Source organism: Muntiacus reevesi, chromosome 1, assembly GCF_963930625.1.
Source record: "Muntiacus reevesi chromosome 1, mMunRee1.1, whole genome shotgun sequence".
Taxonomy (NCBI): Eukaryota; Metazoa; Chordata; class Mammalia; order Artiodactyla; family Cervidae; genus Muntiacus; species Muntiacus reevesi.
Genome location: NC_089249.1, coordinates 273,793,277 through 273,808,886, shown reverse-complemented (window position 1 = coordinate 273,808,886; position 15,610 = coordinate 273,793,277). Strand labels below are relative to the sequence as shown.

The following is a 15,610-nucleotide window of genomic DNA, read 5'->3' as shown; positions in this document are numbered from 1 at the left end:
GCTACGTTCTAAGGAATTAGAAGAGACAGTTTATACTTGTAGCTATATTGAAGTTATAGCTTTTCCAGTGTATTATATAGTTTCTTTTACATTTTATTCTGTATTAGAGCCAATATAGAATATTAAGTTATACTCTGAAATATTTTATCTTTTAACATTAAAACTGTTCAGAATGGTGTGCTACAGTGTAAAAAGTAACTGTTTTTTTAAAAAGTAAGTAAAATCCAAGGCTTTTACTTACACAAAGATTGATTTTTAAATTATAATGGAAAACCTTGCTTTCTGAATAAAGTCTGAGGGGAAAACTCTTGACGTTTAAGAGCTGTGAGGTGCGGTTTAATACTCATTTCATGTTAGATTTACTCCTGTAAAAGTGTCACTTGAAGAAGTGGCTCTGTGTTGAGTCCATGCCTTTAATGCGCAGTTCTGCTCTTCTTTTCCTACTTCAGTGTAAAGAGAGGATGAGGCCGGTCAAAGCAGCACTGAAGCAGCTTGATCGGCCTGAGAGGGGCCTTTCGGAGAGAGAGCAGCTGGAACACACTAGACAGTGCTTGATAAAAATCGGAGACCATATCACGGAGTGTCTGAAAGAGTATACGAATCCTGAACAAATCAAGCAGTGGAGAAAGTAAGTGATGGATTCTTCAGGACATGTTAAATTTGTAATTGTGTAACTGTCTGTTTGTCTCTTACTTGTGTCTAGGGCTTCCCTGATAGCTCAGCTGGTAAAGAATGCTCCCACAATGCAGGAGACCCTGGTTCGATTCCTGGGTCAGGAAGATCTGCTAGAGAAGGGATAGGCTACCCACTCCAGTATTCTTGGGCTTCCCTTGTGACTCAGCTGGTTAAGAATCCTCCTGTAATGTGGGAGGCCTGAGTTCGATCCCTGGGTCAGGAAGACACCCTGGAGAAGGAAAGGCTACTCACTCCAGTATTCTGGACTGGAGAATTCCAAAGAGTCGGACATGAGTGAGCAATTTCACTTCACTGTTTGTCTCTTGTATTTCAGTTTATTTTTCACCTCCTGAAGTTTAGGTTACAGAATGTTTTCGGGGGAGGCTGATTGTTTTCATTCTTTTCCTTTAAAACTTTTTATAAATAAGTGATTCCTTAATTATGCATAATGATAAACCACAGGTAGCATCTCTGCCTTTAGATAAATAGTGAAAGGTGTTTCATTAACATTCAGATTGCATTTTATTCTTAAAAATTTCCCAATTTACCAAATTATTCTCAGTAATATCTTCAACTGTTGGTGTGCCAATGTGTTACATAAATTTAGCAGTTCATCTTCTCAATATGACTATAAAGCCTTGTAAAAATAAATCAATTTTTATTATATTCCTCAAGCAATGTAAAATGCAGACTCTATTTTCCCCTTCATTTTAGAAGTAGTAGCAACACATTTGATCTTAAAATTGTAAATCTGAACTATGAAATGATGTGATAAGTGATACTATAATGTGATAAGTGGTAATAATCACTTAATGATTACCAAATGCAGGTCACTGTTAAGCCAGACTACTAGACAGGCTAGGAAAACAATAAAATGAGCATAAACTAGTTATGGACAACTATTTATTAACCTACTGAATTCTTTGCTATGTGCAGTGCAGCTGTATATCAAAACAAAACACTTTATTGCACATTTCTGCAGGAGACATGATGATTACACTAAATTAAAAAAAAAAAAACAACTATCCTTATCCCCATCTTAAACTCAACCAGGACTCATTTCAGAAAGAGGAAATAGGAAATTGATCATGATCACTAGGCTTTTGTAAATAAGTGAGGCTGAGCTCATGTCTAAAGAAACTGAAGCCTTGCCTGGACGGTAAGAAGAGTCTAAAGCCATGTGCCTGTAATGACATGGAATAATCACTGAAATTGGCATCACACGACATGCATACTTAGTTGCAACTTGCCTAATTTTTGACTTTATGACCTTGAACAGTTACCACTATGTATGAGCCCCCCATTATTATCACCTGCAAAATGTTAAGACTGCATATTTTTCCGTTGTTGAAGAAAAATGAAAGATTTTTATGAAGAGTGTGTGTGTCTTAGTTGCTCACTCATGTCTGACTGTTTGCAACCCCATGGACTGTTTCCTTCCAGGCTCCTCTGCGCATGGAATTCTGCAGGCAAGAATACTGTAGTGGGTAGCCTATCCCTTCCCAGGGGTCTTCCTGACCCGGGTATAGAACTCAGGTCTTCTGCATTTCAGGCAGATTCTTTACCACATGAGCTACCAGGGAAGCCCTTTTATGAGGAATGAGAGGCAATAATTCTCAAGTACTATATTCATAGTGTCTAGTTTAATAGTTTATTTATGGTTGGAATATATCTACTGGAGCTTAATGCTTTCTTAAATATCATAAAAGAGAATTATTCCATTTTTTCAAATTCTTTTCTACTCATACAGTGACCTCTAAAGTACAGAACTACAGGATAGGAATACAGTAGGAGTTCAACTATATATACCAGGATTAAGTGAGAATATAGCCACATTCTCTGTCTTTTCATATTTAAGAGCCAAAGTTAAATTTTCTGTGTCATTGATTCCTGAACATATTCTTGATTGTTTGAGATAAAATTAGAAAATAAAAGAAATGCAGTGAGTTATCTTTAAAGCTGAATTTAATTAAAGGATTATATTAAAATTATTTCCCACCTTTAGTGTAAAAGGAGCTTAGTTTCTCTCTGAAAATACTTGTGTACTACATACCAGTTTGTAAACCTTCTTGTAATTAGAGTTTAGATTTTTGAGCTTATGAAGAAGGCAGAGTTATCGATTTTACTGGCTTTTTAGATTAGAACTGTGCAGCATCTTGTTGAAATTACATGTTGACTAATACAAGTAGTTACTTCAGGTTTAATTACTAGGAAAGGGGGAGGAAAAAACCTCTAAAAGAAGAGAGACCAAATAGCCAAGAGACTTTTGTGTTCACCCTTAACTTTCAAGGTTTTATTCGTCTTTCTACATAGCTGGGCAACTTACCTTTTGTTTTTCCTCCCACTCTCATCTACCTTGATTTCATATTCTTTGGTACTTATTCCTGCTGCCACTGTCTCTGATTATACCAGATTCCTTTAAATGGTAAAGGAGAACAGAAAGACCCTAACTGAGGAATATTTCAAGAGCAAATTAGTTTTTACTCAGTGCTGTCTTGGAGAAAAATTGGGGGAAAATGTAGTTTTTTATTTAAAAATCACTTGTAATCTAGTGATAAGCATAATAATGTGTTTCACTTGTACTTTCCTATGCATCGTTCTAAGATCGCTCTAAAAATGCTCTGTTTAGGAAGTCTTAACAGTTATTAGTTCCACTTTACAGAAGAAAACAAACTGGACTCAGGTAAACACCCTTGTAGGGCCAGGACCTGGGGGATGGCAGAGGAGGCGTGTAGTGCACGAACTTTAGCACGGCACTCACGCTGCACTTGTTCCAGGTCTGGAGTTGTGCCCAAGATCACACAGTTTAGCAGGTGATATAATTAGGACCAGAATCTGATTTCAACTAGATTTTTTTCTATGGAAAAGGTATTTTTAAAGAGAAGTTACTAACAAAAACACAGTTTATTAATTCCCTACCTCTTTACTCTTTTAATGGCGATAGTCTATAAATTAAGGACTAGTTGAATTTTCTCATCTGCTGTGAATTTCACTTCACTCGGGTATTATTTAATTTTCTAAGTTTGTCCCTGTGATGGACAGGGAAGCCTGATGTGCTGCAGTCCATGGGGTCGCAAAGAGTCAGACACTACTGGGCGATCGAACTGAACTGAACTGAAGTTTGCTTATAAATTTTATTTCAAGGTTAATGTCATACCTATAGTGAACATTTTAACATCTTCTGATGACCATTTCCCTAGCACTTTATTCTTAAAAATTTAAAGACATGCTGATACTTGTGGGGCGGGGGGCACATAAAGACATGCTGTTTCTTTTTAGCCTTTTGTTGTAATAAACAACAAAGTGAAAACTAGAATGTACTCATTATCTTTAACGAATAACTCAAGTACTTTATACATTAATAGAACCCAATAACATTAGTCACAATTTTAATTTCATTTATTCTTAAACAAGACAAAACTTGCATTTTACTTTATTAAAGTATAGTTAACTTCCACTGTTAGTTTCAGGTATACAACGTCGTGCTTCGGTAGTTGTATACATTACGTACCATACAGAGTTTTATACGATTGACTCTATTCCTGGTGCTGTGTGTTACATCCCAGTGATGTGTTGATTTTGTAACTGGTGGTTTGTCCTTCTTAATGCCCTTGGCCTGTCTCGCTCAGGCTCTGTGCACGTGCCCTCTGGCAGCCACTAGTTTGTTCTCTGTGAGCCTGTTTCTGTTGTATGTTCTACCCAACCGGGTCCATCCATGTTGCCCCAAATGGCAAGGTTGTGTTCCTTTTTATGTCTGCGTAATATTTCTTTGTGTGTGTGTGTCTGTGAGTGAGAGAATTCCACTTCTTTATCCATCCATCTATGGATGGACACTTAGGTTGCTTCTATGTCTTGGCTTTTGTAAAATGATGCTACAGTGAACATGGCGGTGCATATATCTTTCTGAATTAGTGTTTTCATTTCCTTCAGAGAAGTACAGAGGAGTGGAATTGTTGGATCATAAGGTAGTTCTATTTTTAATTTTTTTGAGGAACTAAATATGCTGTTTTCCATAGTGACCATACCAATTTATATTCCCAGCAACAGTGCATGAGGGTTCCATTTCCTCCACATCCTGGCCAACACTTGTTTTTCCTCTTTTATAATAACTGTTAGGTGTGAAGTGATATATCTTGTTTTGGCTCTGATTTGCATTTCCCTGATGATTAGTGATATTGAGCATCTTTTCATGTACCTGTCAGCCGTCTGTATGTCTTCTTTAGAAAAATACTCAGGTTCTCTACCCATTTTTTTCTCAGTTGCTTTTTTTGATATTTTAATTTCAAAAGAAGCTGTTTTAGTTTAATGTCAAACAATGAATGACAATGGGATTTGGCTAGTTAATATATAAATTACAAAGATTTTAATATATTTAGTATTGAAGTTGTTGAATGATTTGATTTCCCCAACCACTATCTGATAGCTTTAATGACTTGATATTAGCTATTCCTTCTTTCATTTTATTGATAATTGATTACAGAGAATAGTATTGTCTAAAGAATGTTTCAAATAAAAAAAACTAAGTAATATTAACTCTACTTATTGATATGCATGAAGTGTTTAGGGGGAGATATATTAATACCTATACTTTTTCTTTGAAATGCAAACAGAAATTAGAGAGAGTGACAGAGGGATGACTATATGGAATGATATGTGATAAAGTAGGCAGAGTAAAATGCTAATAAGAGAATCTAGGTGTTAAGTATATGGGTGATCATTGTAAAGTTCTTTTGTATCTTTGATGTATGAAAACTTTCATGATGTTGAAAAATTAACAAAATAATTATGCATGTGTATTATGAAAATGTTCCATTAGTTTAAATTAGCCTGCTAATATTAGTCTTGATAACTTGATAAGCCTTGTTAATATGCTGCATATTTTACTTAAGTAGCCAAAATTTACAGGCTATATGAAGTATTACAAGAGAAACAAATTTCGAGAATATTACACATATATATACACATTAAGTATAAGGGTTTGAGTGACTGCTCTTTAAACTACAATACAGTTTTTATTGTTTTTGTAAAATTATAAACCCAAATATTGATGAAGAATAGGTACATCTTATCCTGCAGTTAAGCAAATAGCTGTGACAAACTAAAAAAGAAAAGAAAGCCCTTGAGAAAGCCACAACTGACTTAACACTGGTAAGAATTCTTTTAGAAATCACCAGATATCCATCTCTGTACGCACATATGCTGGGATAGTTTTGTAGTTATTGCATGATGCACAGATTTCTGATTTCCAAAATTTACTAACACCTAGCAGTTTAGTAGTTTACTAGCTAGCAGCTCTTCACACATATCTGTGTTCAAAATCAAAAGGCTGGGAATGTTTGATCTTAGTGGAAAAACAATTAGGAACATTGTCTTCTGGCCTTACCTAGTCACTTAGTCTCATTACCCTATTTGTTTATTTTAAAAGTTCTCTGCTACATTTGACTGCCTACCTGAAGGATGGTTACAAGTAAGGTACTTTATGCAGTTATCTCATTCAAGACTTTGTAACAGTTTATGTTTTGTAGTCCTGGGCAATTGATGCTTGGTAGTTGGGAGAAATATGTCTTGACTATTAAGAAATCCCCAAATTAAGTGCTTTTGTTATATAATTTTATTCCTCCCATATAAAGGAATGAGAAAAGTTATTTTCTAGCTAAGGATTTTTCCTTTTTAGACTTTCTTTCTTCTGTTACCATCACTGAAGGATGACTTTCTTTTGGGAAGTCATTATTTGCACACACAGGGTTTTACTATTTTTAAAACATCACATAAATCTGGACTTGTGCCTCAGTGGTAAAGAATCCACCTGGCAGTGCAGGAGACATGCGTTCAATCCCTGACCCAGGAAGACCCAGCATGCCTCGGTGCAGCTCAGCCCGTGCACCACCGCCTGTGCTCCAGAGCCCGAGCCCCGCAACTCGCGAGCCTGTGCGCCACAGCTGCCAAAGCCTGCACACCTAGGCCCATGGCTCTGCGACAAGGAACCCGCTGCACTGGGGAGCCCACACGTCACAGCTGAAGACCAGCCCCCATCCACTGTAACTAGAGAAAAGCCCACGTAGCAACAAGGATCCAGCACAGCCAAAAAAAAAAGATCCCTTAAAATCGGTTGCTTGAGCTCAGTAAAGATATTGATGTTGGGTAATCCACTAAACCTTCATCATTGGCTATTTAGTAATTTCTTTACCCTGTTTATGTAAGCAAGATGCAAAATCTTTAACGTTACCTACTGGAAAGCTAGAGGGTCAAGAAAAATTGTAAATATATGAAATTATTACTATTATAGTGATGGCAAACAGACTTCAACTCACATGTCACTGATTAGCAGTGGCTCTGAAGAAGCTGTGTTGGGACGAATCCAAAGACTGCATCTGAACTTGTGAAGGACTACCATGGTCAATTACTAATCCTAATCCCAGCGTTGGGATGGGAAGAGAGGCATAAACATGGAATACTGTCCTGGGCTTACAGTGTCTGGTCACGTTACTCTTATGACATTACATTATATCACAGTTATAAAATGACACTAGCCTTTTAATGCATTATTCAGGACTTCTCTTTCACAAGCTTAATCCATGTTTTCTGATGATATTTTACTTGAACTACTAACGTAGTTTCTTCCTTTTATATCTAATCTGAACCATAATATGAATCCCGTCCTGATTTGTAAGTTTACTTCTCTGTGGTTTCAAATTAGGATTGATTACTGCTTTTCAAATCTGAAGTTTATAAAATGAAAGAATTTGAAAGAGAAGTAAAAGTTAACACTGTCTAGTTGTATTGGGAATCTTATCCACTTATGGAGGTTTTTGTTTTTTTTTTCTTTTTTAATGCTAGAAATAACATCCTGAGACTTTGTTCCAGAGAGGGCTAAGATGTGTGTGTTTCTGTGTATACTAAAGGGATTTCATTAGAAACTAAGTATTTTCCACCAGACTAATTTGCCTTTTATTCTTCTAGAAACCTGTGGATTTTTGTATCTAAGTTTACTGAGTTTGATGCAAGAAAATTACATAAATTATATAAGCATGCTATTAAAAAACGGCAGGAATCTCAGGTAAGTAAATGCATCATTTTTCTTTATGTTATTAAAACAGATATTCTTCTTTATACAAGAATTCAGCTAATATATGTAGAAGGAATAAGGGAAATAGAAAATCTCTATTAAAGTATTAATACCACAGTAAAAATTGTTGCAGGTAAGATCCTCCAAGGAAAGCTAAAATTAGTGGGCAATAAAACAAGACACTAGCATAGTCTGAAAGTATCTCCTCCAAGATCTTTATTGATTCAGTTCAGTTCAGTTCAGTCGCTCAGTCGTGTCCAACTCTTTGCGACCCCATGAATCACAGCACGCCAGGCCTCCCTGTCCATCACCAACTCCCAGAGTCTACACAAACCCATGTCCATCAAGTCGGTGGTGCCATCCAGCCATCTCATCCTCTGTCGTCCCCTTCTCCTCCTGCCCCCAATCCCTCCCAGCATCAGGGTCTTTTCCAGTGAGTTAACTCTTCGCATGAGGTGGCCAAAGTATTGGAGTTTCAGCTTCAGCATCAGTCCTTCCAGTGAACACCAAGGACTGATCTCCTTTAGGATGGACTGGTTGGATCTTCTTGCAGTATAACAAAGAGAAAAATCATAGCTTTGTAGAGGAGAAACCTGCCTTCGCCACCTTAAACAAGCCGTTAAGATTAATATCACCAGTGATAAGACATATTGACATCATGAACCCCCTGTACTGTGTACTGAAAAGGTATATCACTTTGTGGAATTCTTGGCAAAAAGGAATCACACATCAAACCATGAGAAAATATCAAATAAACCCCAGTTGAGAAATACTCTATAATTGTCTAGTACTCATCAAGTGTCAGGGTCTTGGAAGACAAGAAAAACTGTCCCAGATTGGAGGAGCACCTGAGCCCAGATTGGATTCTGGAGAAGATGAACCTCAGTGGGAAACGAGAAATATGGATAAAGTCTGTGGTTCAGTTAAGAGTAGTGTATTAAAATATAAATTTTTAGGTTTGATTAGTATACTGTGGTTCTATAAGAAACATTAACATTAGGAGAAACTGGTGAAAAGCATGTGGGAACCCTCAGTACTATTTCTGCAGCTTTTCTCTCAAGTCTAAAATTACTTCAATTTCTTTTTTTTTTTTTTTTTAAACAAAGCTATATAAATATATCTATTTATTGGTACATGTATGTGCTAAGTATAAAAACACATAAAGGAAAGCTAAACAGTGAATTCAGGATGATTGTTACAGATGGGGAGAGTAAAACAGAAATAAAACCAATGTGGAGTGTGCAGAAGGTTCCAATTCTATCTGTAATATTGATTCCTTTTTGAAAAACCTGAACCTTCCACTAAGTTTAAAAACAATTTAATGAAATGATGCAAACACAGAAGAAAAATAGAAAGGACACCTGTTCCCACACTCAACTGTATGAATGTTACTTCAATTTTTTAAAAAAGAGGTCATGGGACCCATAGTTTCTGCTTTTAAAAAATAACAGCATCGAAACATGTATATTATCTAGGGTGAAACAGATCACTAGCCCAGGCTGGATGCATGAGACAAGTGCTCGGGGCTGGTGCACTGGGAAGACCCAGAGGAATCGGGTGGAGAGGGAAGTGGGAGGGGGGTCGGGATGGGGAATACGTGTAAATCCATGGCTGATTCATGTCAATGTATGACAAAAACCACTACAATATTGTAAAGTAATTAGCCTCCAACTAATAAAAATAAATGAAAAGAAAAATATCTGCTCATGTTACATTTGTACATTCTAATAGGGGAGAACTTCTTATAGCATCAGGATTTTCTTTTTCATGTTTTACAACATTGTTTGAAGCCACTTAAAAGATGCTTACATATGTGTATTTATTTTAGCAAAATAATGACCAGAATAGCAGCTTGAATACTCAAGTGACTAGAAATCCAGGTAAGTCAGTCTTGTTAATTGTTTTGGAAAGTCAGTTTGAAAACTGACTTTTTTTTTTTTTGCTGGGAGGGTGAGGTGTTTTAGATGATATATGCCCACATTAAATGTAGTATCTTAATAATCCTTTTCAGCTTATTAACTTCTCATAAATCACTAGTACCAGTTTCTAGAAATTATAGAATTGTTGAGCATATTTTTAAAAATTATTTGGAATATTAACAGATTAGTTAATATTGATAGATTAATTATATTAATCTAATTGAGTAATTAATTGTTCTGTGCAAGAGTCATAAGCGTATAGTCTGAGAAGGAAATGGACCTTACATTTTTCATTGTGATTCTTCACATTTCAGATTAAAGTAAACCTATTCATAAGCCTTAGTATGGCTTTCTATAAACTATTTTCTAAGGGCTTGAACTGCTTGTATTTGGGAACTAGACAGTCAAGAATCCGCCTGCAGTACAGGAGACTCAGGTTCAATCCGTGTTGGGAAGATCCCCTGGAGAAGGGAATGGCTACCCACTCCAGTGTCCTGGCCTGGAGAATCCCATGGACAGAGGAGCCTGGTTGGCTGCAGTCCGTGGGGTCTCAAAGAGTCGGACTGGAGTGAGTGACTAACACTTTGACTTTCTCACTTTTGTTGGTTGGAGCTGAAACAGGAGTTCTTATAATCTAGCAGTTAAATTACTTTTGTTTATCATGTATTTTTTTAAGTCATTAACGGAAGTTGGACACTTTTATCTAATAGATGTGGAAAGATTAAAAGAGAATACAAATCATGATGACAGCAGCAGGGACAGTTATTCATCTGACAGACACTTATCTCAATATCATGATCATCATAAAGACCGACATCAGGGAGATTCGTACAAGAAGAGTGACTCTAGAAAGAGACCTTATTCTTCTTTTAGTAATGGTAAAGATCATCGTGATTGGGATCACTACAAGCAAGACAGCAGGTAAACTTGACAGTTTTACAATTTTGCATATTGATGTCTTTATTTGTTGTGTTTGACTTTTTTGACCAATTCAGTTTTCAGGTAATCAAAACACGTCTGATGTAAAATAAAGGTTAAATAAGAAAAAATGGGTTTTTAATTATAAATTTAAGGTCAGAGTATACAGTAAGAAAGTATTTAGTGTAGGGAGTTCTGTAGTCGTGGGATTCATTGTTGGTTTGGAGAATATCAGCTAAAATACTTTTCAAAATATAGTGAGGTAAAATAAAAGACTGGTGAACTGTGGCTGAAGTGTGATGGTGAATTCTACGTTCCATTGCATTAAAAAAAAACTAATTTTTGTTTGAATAATTATGTGAAAACAACTCATTGAGGTTAAATTTAATCAAAGCAATCTGAAGATAGTTCTGAAATCAGGAAGTTTTCTCCAGTTACTGTTTTTTTGAAGTCTAAGTAGTAAACACTAGAATATAATAACAGAATACATTTTACTCCTGTTGATAAGGGAATATTTTCATTTAATAAGCCAAATAAAAATACCCAGAAGAGTAAAAGATCAGAAATTAAGAAATTAAAAGGTTTGTTTTTATTTTAGTTGTGCTCACTGAAATTTCTTCTGAAGAAGCACGGCCACATTATAAACTTAGAAAAGCACACAGCGAGAAAGAAAAGCCATATTTGTAGTGGTAAATGTTTATAATTTCACAGACTTGCATAACAGTTTATATTGCTTATAATAAGGACCTTTTGTGAACAAAAAACCATTAAGTTATGTTTGGTGTATTTTATTTGAAAAGGCAAACATCTTAGAAATTACTTTTCATTAAACTCCCATAGATTTTTAGCAGACTGCCACACATTTATGTGTGGAATAAATTTCACAGTGATTTATATATCAAATCTTCCTATATAAATAATGAGATAAAGGAAGCTTTTAATAGGCATCACCAACCAGTAAAAGTTCTCTTTTGTAAATATATATATCATAGACTATTTTAGAGATTTTTATTTATTTTACCTGCTGCAGACTCAAAAGGCTCTGATTTCAAGGGTATTTTAGATGGATATAGTTATCTTAATTCTAATTAATTAATTCCAATAAAGATGCATTAATGCAAATGATGCATAGAAGAAAAAGTAGCAACCAATCTTAAATGACCATGTGAAGTTAGATGCCATCTGAAGTGCTTTGTATGGTTTCACTTTAGTTTTATGAATGGAATAGTTTTTCCAAAGACATGCAGAGATAATTTTTCAGTGATTTTTAATGAACTCACTTAGGAAATTTTGTGATGAAACACTGAATTTGTATACAATTAGAAGTATGCATTATTTTTGTTTTATTTTTAATAAGATTTATTTGGAAACATTTCATTAGCATTGCTAATTTAAAATTCCTAATTTCTCTTTTATTAGATATTACAGTGATAGAGAGAAACACAGAAAACTGGATGATCACAGGAGTAGAGACCACAGATCAAATTTGGAAGGAAGTTTAAAAGACAGAACTCATTCTGATCATCGTTCTCATTCAGATCACCGGTTACATTCAGACCATCGATCAAGTTCTGAATATACACACCATAAATCTTCCAGGGATTATAGGTATCACTCAGATTGGCAGATGGACCATAGAGCTCCCAGTAGTGGCCCTCGATCTCCACTAGACCAGAGGTCACCTTATGGCTCCAGATCCCCATTTGAACACTCAGCTGAACACAGAAGTACACCTGAGCATGCCTGGACTAGTCGGAAAACATAACAAGAACTGATGTTGTCTTTCTGGACTTTTCTTTCAGCCATATATCATAAACCAACACAGTGATTGCCTTACGTGACTTGAAAGAGATAAACAGATCTTCTGTCAGTAGCAGTATTGTTACTTCTTTCCAGGATGCAAGGTCTATTATCCCAACAGAAGAGAAAATATTTTTATATTTAAGGATTATGCTGCACTGTACTACAAATATTGTAGTACTATTTTTTTTTTCTTTTTTAAAGAAATGGAAAATGTTTACTATTACAGGGACCTCAACACTGCCCTTCCATGTAGGCTGGATAAAACTGTTTTTAAGTCAGTGATTTTAGACTGACGTCCATTTAAATTATGTTTGTATATGAACTTTACTCTTACCTGTGATCATGTTTCAGGAAGGAATGAAAGAGAGTTCTTTTCTTAATAAAGAAAACACACTCAAGGACTTTATTCACTTTCCAAAGCTACTTGTTTACATTGTACACTGCGACCACCTTGCCGCTTTTCATCACAAGCTTGAATATTTAAATTCTGTACTTATATCTGTAAAATAGCCAGGAATTTCCTGTTTGTGATCTATTATTATGCCTTTTTACACACACACAAACAATGACTGTAAATTATTGTAAATGAATTAAATGAGCTTTCCTTACTTCCTTCCCCTTCTCAGGCTTTTTTTGACTGTTCCCTTTCCCTACCAACTCAGGCCTTCTTATTGTTTAAATATATATATATATATATATATATATATATATATATATCAGTGTAATAACACTTTTTAATGATTTGTCTCGATGGAATCATTGTTTAGAATGTAAAAAAATGGGGAAAGGGGCCACTTAATTCCATTACAGTCCTTTTTATATTGACTATTTTATTAGATACATGTTATTTCTTTCCTTTTCCCTTTTTTAGTCAATATTGTCTAACAGAATGGTGAGATGATCTGTAAAATCTAAACTGCATGCTCTGGAAACATTTGTTTCAGATGCATTTGGTTTAAAAGGGTAGGTCTATGAACACTTTCAGAATCCAAAAGGCCAAAAGTTATTGTAAATCCATTTGTTTTCCTTTTCATGTGGGCAATAATGTCAAATGTGCTATGCAGCCAGGTAACATTTTAGATAAACTTGATTGACTTTTAATAAAAACTGTTACAATGCACACTGATTGTATATAAAAACCTTATATATGACAAATTAAATTTAAGAAAAAGGATATGTGGGCTCCTGTAATTTTCTGCTGCATTCTTATTCCCTCAAGCACCTTTTTTTTTTTTTTAAGTAGTAACATTTAGTTTCCAGAAAAGAGTATTTTGGTAAGCAGTTGAACATTGTTAATTTGTGGCACTACAATTAAAAATCTATTTTGAAGAATATATGAATATATGAAGTAAAATTTAGATAATAGAAATCTTTGCTGGACTCTTGATTTTTGCAGATATTATTTTAGAATGCCTTATATTTATTTACAGATTTTTTTTTTTTATTTTGTTATATTCAGTGGGAATTTTTTAATCTTGTGGCATACACTCTTGGATGTGTGCTGTGATATAACACATTTGAACCTTAACTTTGACAAATATAAGTATATTGATATATTCCTACAATCTTCTTAAATGTGTCTGTAGATTAGCTGTGGGAGTGATGTACAGATATTTGTCTATAGATATATTTTTAATATTTTCCTTTTATCCAGTTAGGTCTAAAATTTACACTATGTGTACTAAACAGAGCTTCTATATCCCCCCAACCCTTTTTTAACAGCAGTGATTCCTGTTTAGATAGTTATCTTGAATGTCATTTCCTGGTATGTCAGATAACTTGTGGAATAACTCAATTTTTATAAAAGTGATAAAACAACTTAATGCTGGTATACATTTTTGTAAGAGTTATCATTTTTTCCACTATTAGTATAAGTGATTACTTTATTCCACAATATAACATTTAATAAAAAAATTATAATGCTTATTAAAGTCATAATATTAATACAGCTAACTGATCAGGGTTGACATTTCCATTTATCACTTCATAGCTGGGACATTCGCATTATATACTATTGTGAAAATTTCATAACTCAATACTACATTTTTGAGACAAATGGAATGGACTCAACTTTCTTAACAGTGCTGTGTTTAGTTGAATATTTCAGGCAACTAATCAGCTGAGTTGAATGAAAAATCTACAACTGTATGTAACATTTATTAATTGATGGCAAATATGTTCATTATTTGTAAGAATCAGCAATTACGTAGAAAAGGAACAAGCCATACATTTTTAAAGACAAAATGGAGAAAAACATCAGTACTTAGGTATGACAGGAAACATTCTCTAAAAATATGCTTAATTTTTGTCTTTTTACATGCTCATTCTGATTTGCCATTTTTATCCGTTTGTGTTTAATTTTTTAAGAATGAGGTTATGCATAGTACTGTACTAATTAACCCTCCACCTTAAAAATATACAATAAATGATTCTTATTAAAAGCAATGGTCTGTTTGCGTATAAAGAAAATATTTTTTGTTTAGGGTATGTTAGAAAATAATTTTCAGATTGGAAAGCTATGAAAAACGAGTGTGAATGATTCGTTTGTTAATTTCAGAGTGAGTGGGTTAATAAAATGAGAACCTTTGAAGTTGCATAAAATGTAGACCACATATGTAATTTCTCTTGAGATCTGTCTTTGAGGTTAAATAATGGAAGGTTTGTGTAGATTATATGTTGGTTTACCCAGATTTCATTTCCTTGAGATTTATCCAGAATATACACAAAGGGTAGATGGCATAATACTGTCTGCACCACATTACTGTTTCTGACTAGAAAATGATTGTTGGAATATAAATAACTTTGAATGTTTTTAAGGTGGGATTTGAGAAAGCAACTAATCTTTAAATATAGGATTTTTTTCCGTAGACTTTCCCAGCCTCATCTGAAACAGTATGAACTAGTAAATGTGACTATACTGTTAAAGTTTCTGAATTGATATATTTAAGCATATTAACATAGATACTTCTATTAAACAGATTATTTACATTCAACGTTCAATTTAAAAATGCAAACTATTACATATTATTGTGGCACTTTACGCAAGACTAATGGATGGAACACATTTAAAAGGAAGCAACTAGATAATAGTGCACCAACAAAAATATCTTGAAAAAATGGCAAAATTTCTGTGCTAAAGTTGTTAAGGCATTTACTTTTAGACATTTATAAGAAAGTTCAATTAAAATTATATTTTATCCTGGAAATGTCTATATATTGATAGTGATTT

The 15,610-nt window shown here is 34.4% G+C and overlaps 1 protein-coding gene across 2 annotated transcripts in view; it reads left to right on the top strand.

The window, feature by feature from the left end:
- CHD1 (chromodomain helicase DNA binding protein 1) overlaps positions 1–13,555 on the top strand; it is a 75,217-nt gene extending 61,662 nt beyond the window's left edge. For both annotated transcript variants that reach the window (XM_065919493.1, XM_065919533.1), the window contains 5 exons: positions 450–628; positions 7,636–7,732; positions 9,570–9,621; positions 10,371–10,581; positions 11,998–13,555. In XM_065919493.1, coding sequence (XP_065775565.1) covers positions 450–628; positions 7,636–7,732; positions 9,570–9,621; positions 10,371–10,581; positions 11,998–12,343 — 885 coding nt within the window. In that variant the 3' untranslated portion in view covers positions 12,344–13,555. The remainder of the gene's footprint in view (positions 1–449; positions 629–7,635; positions 7,733–9,569; positions 9,622–10,370; positions 10,582–11,997) is intronic.
- Positions 13,556–15,610: the final 2,055 nt, after the last annotated feature.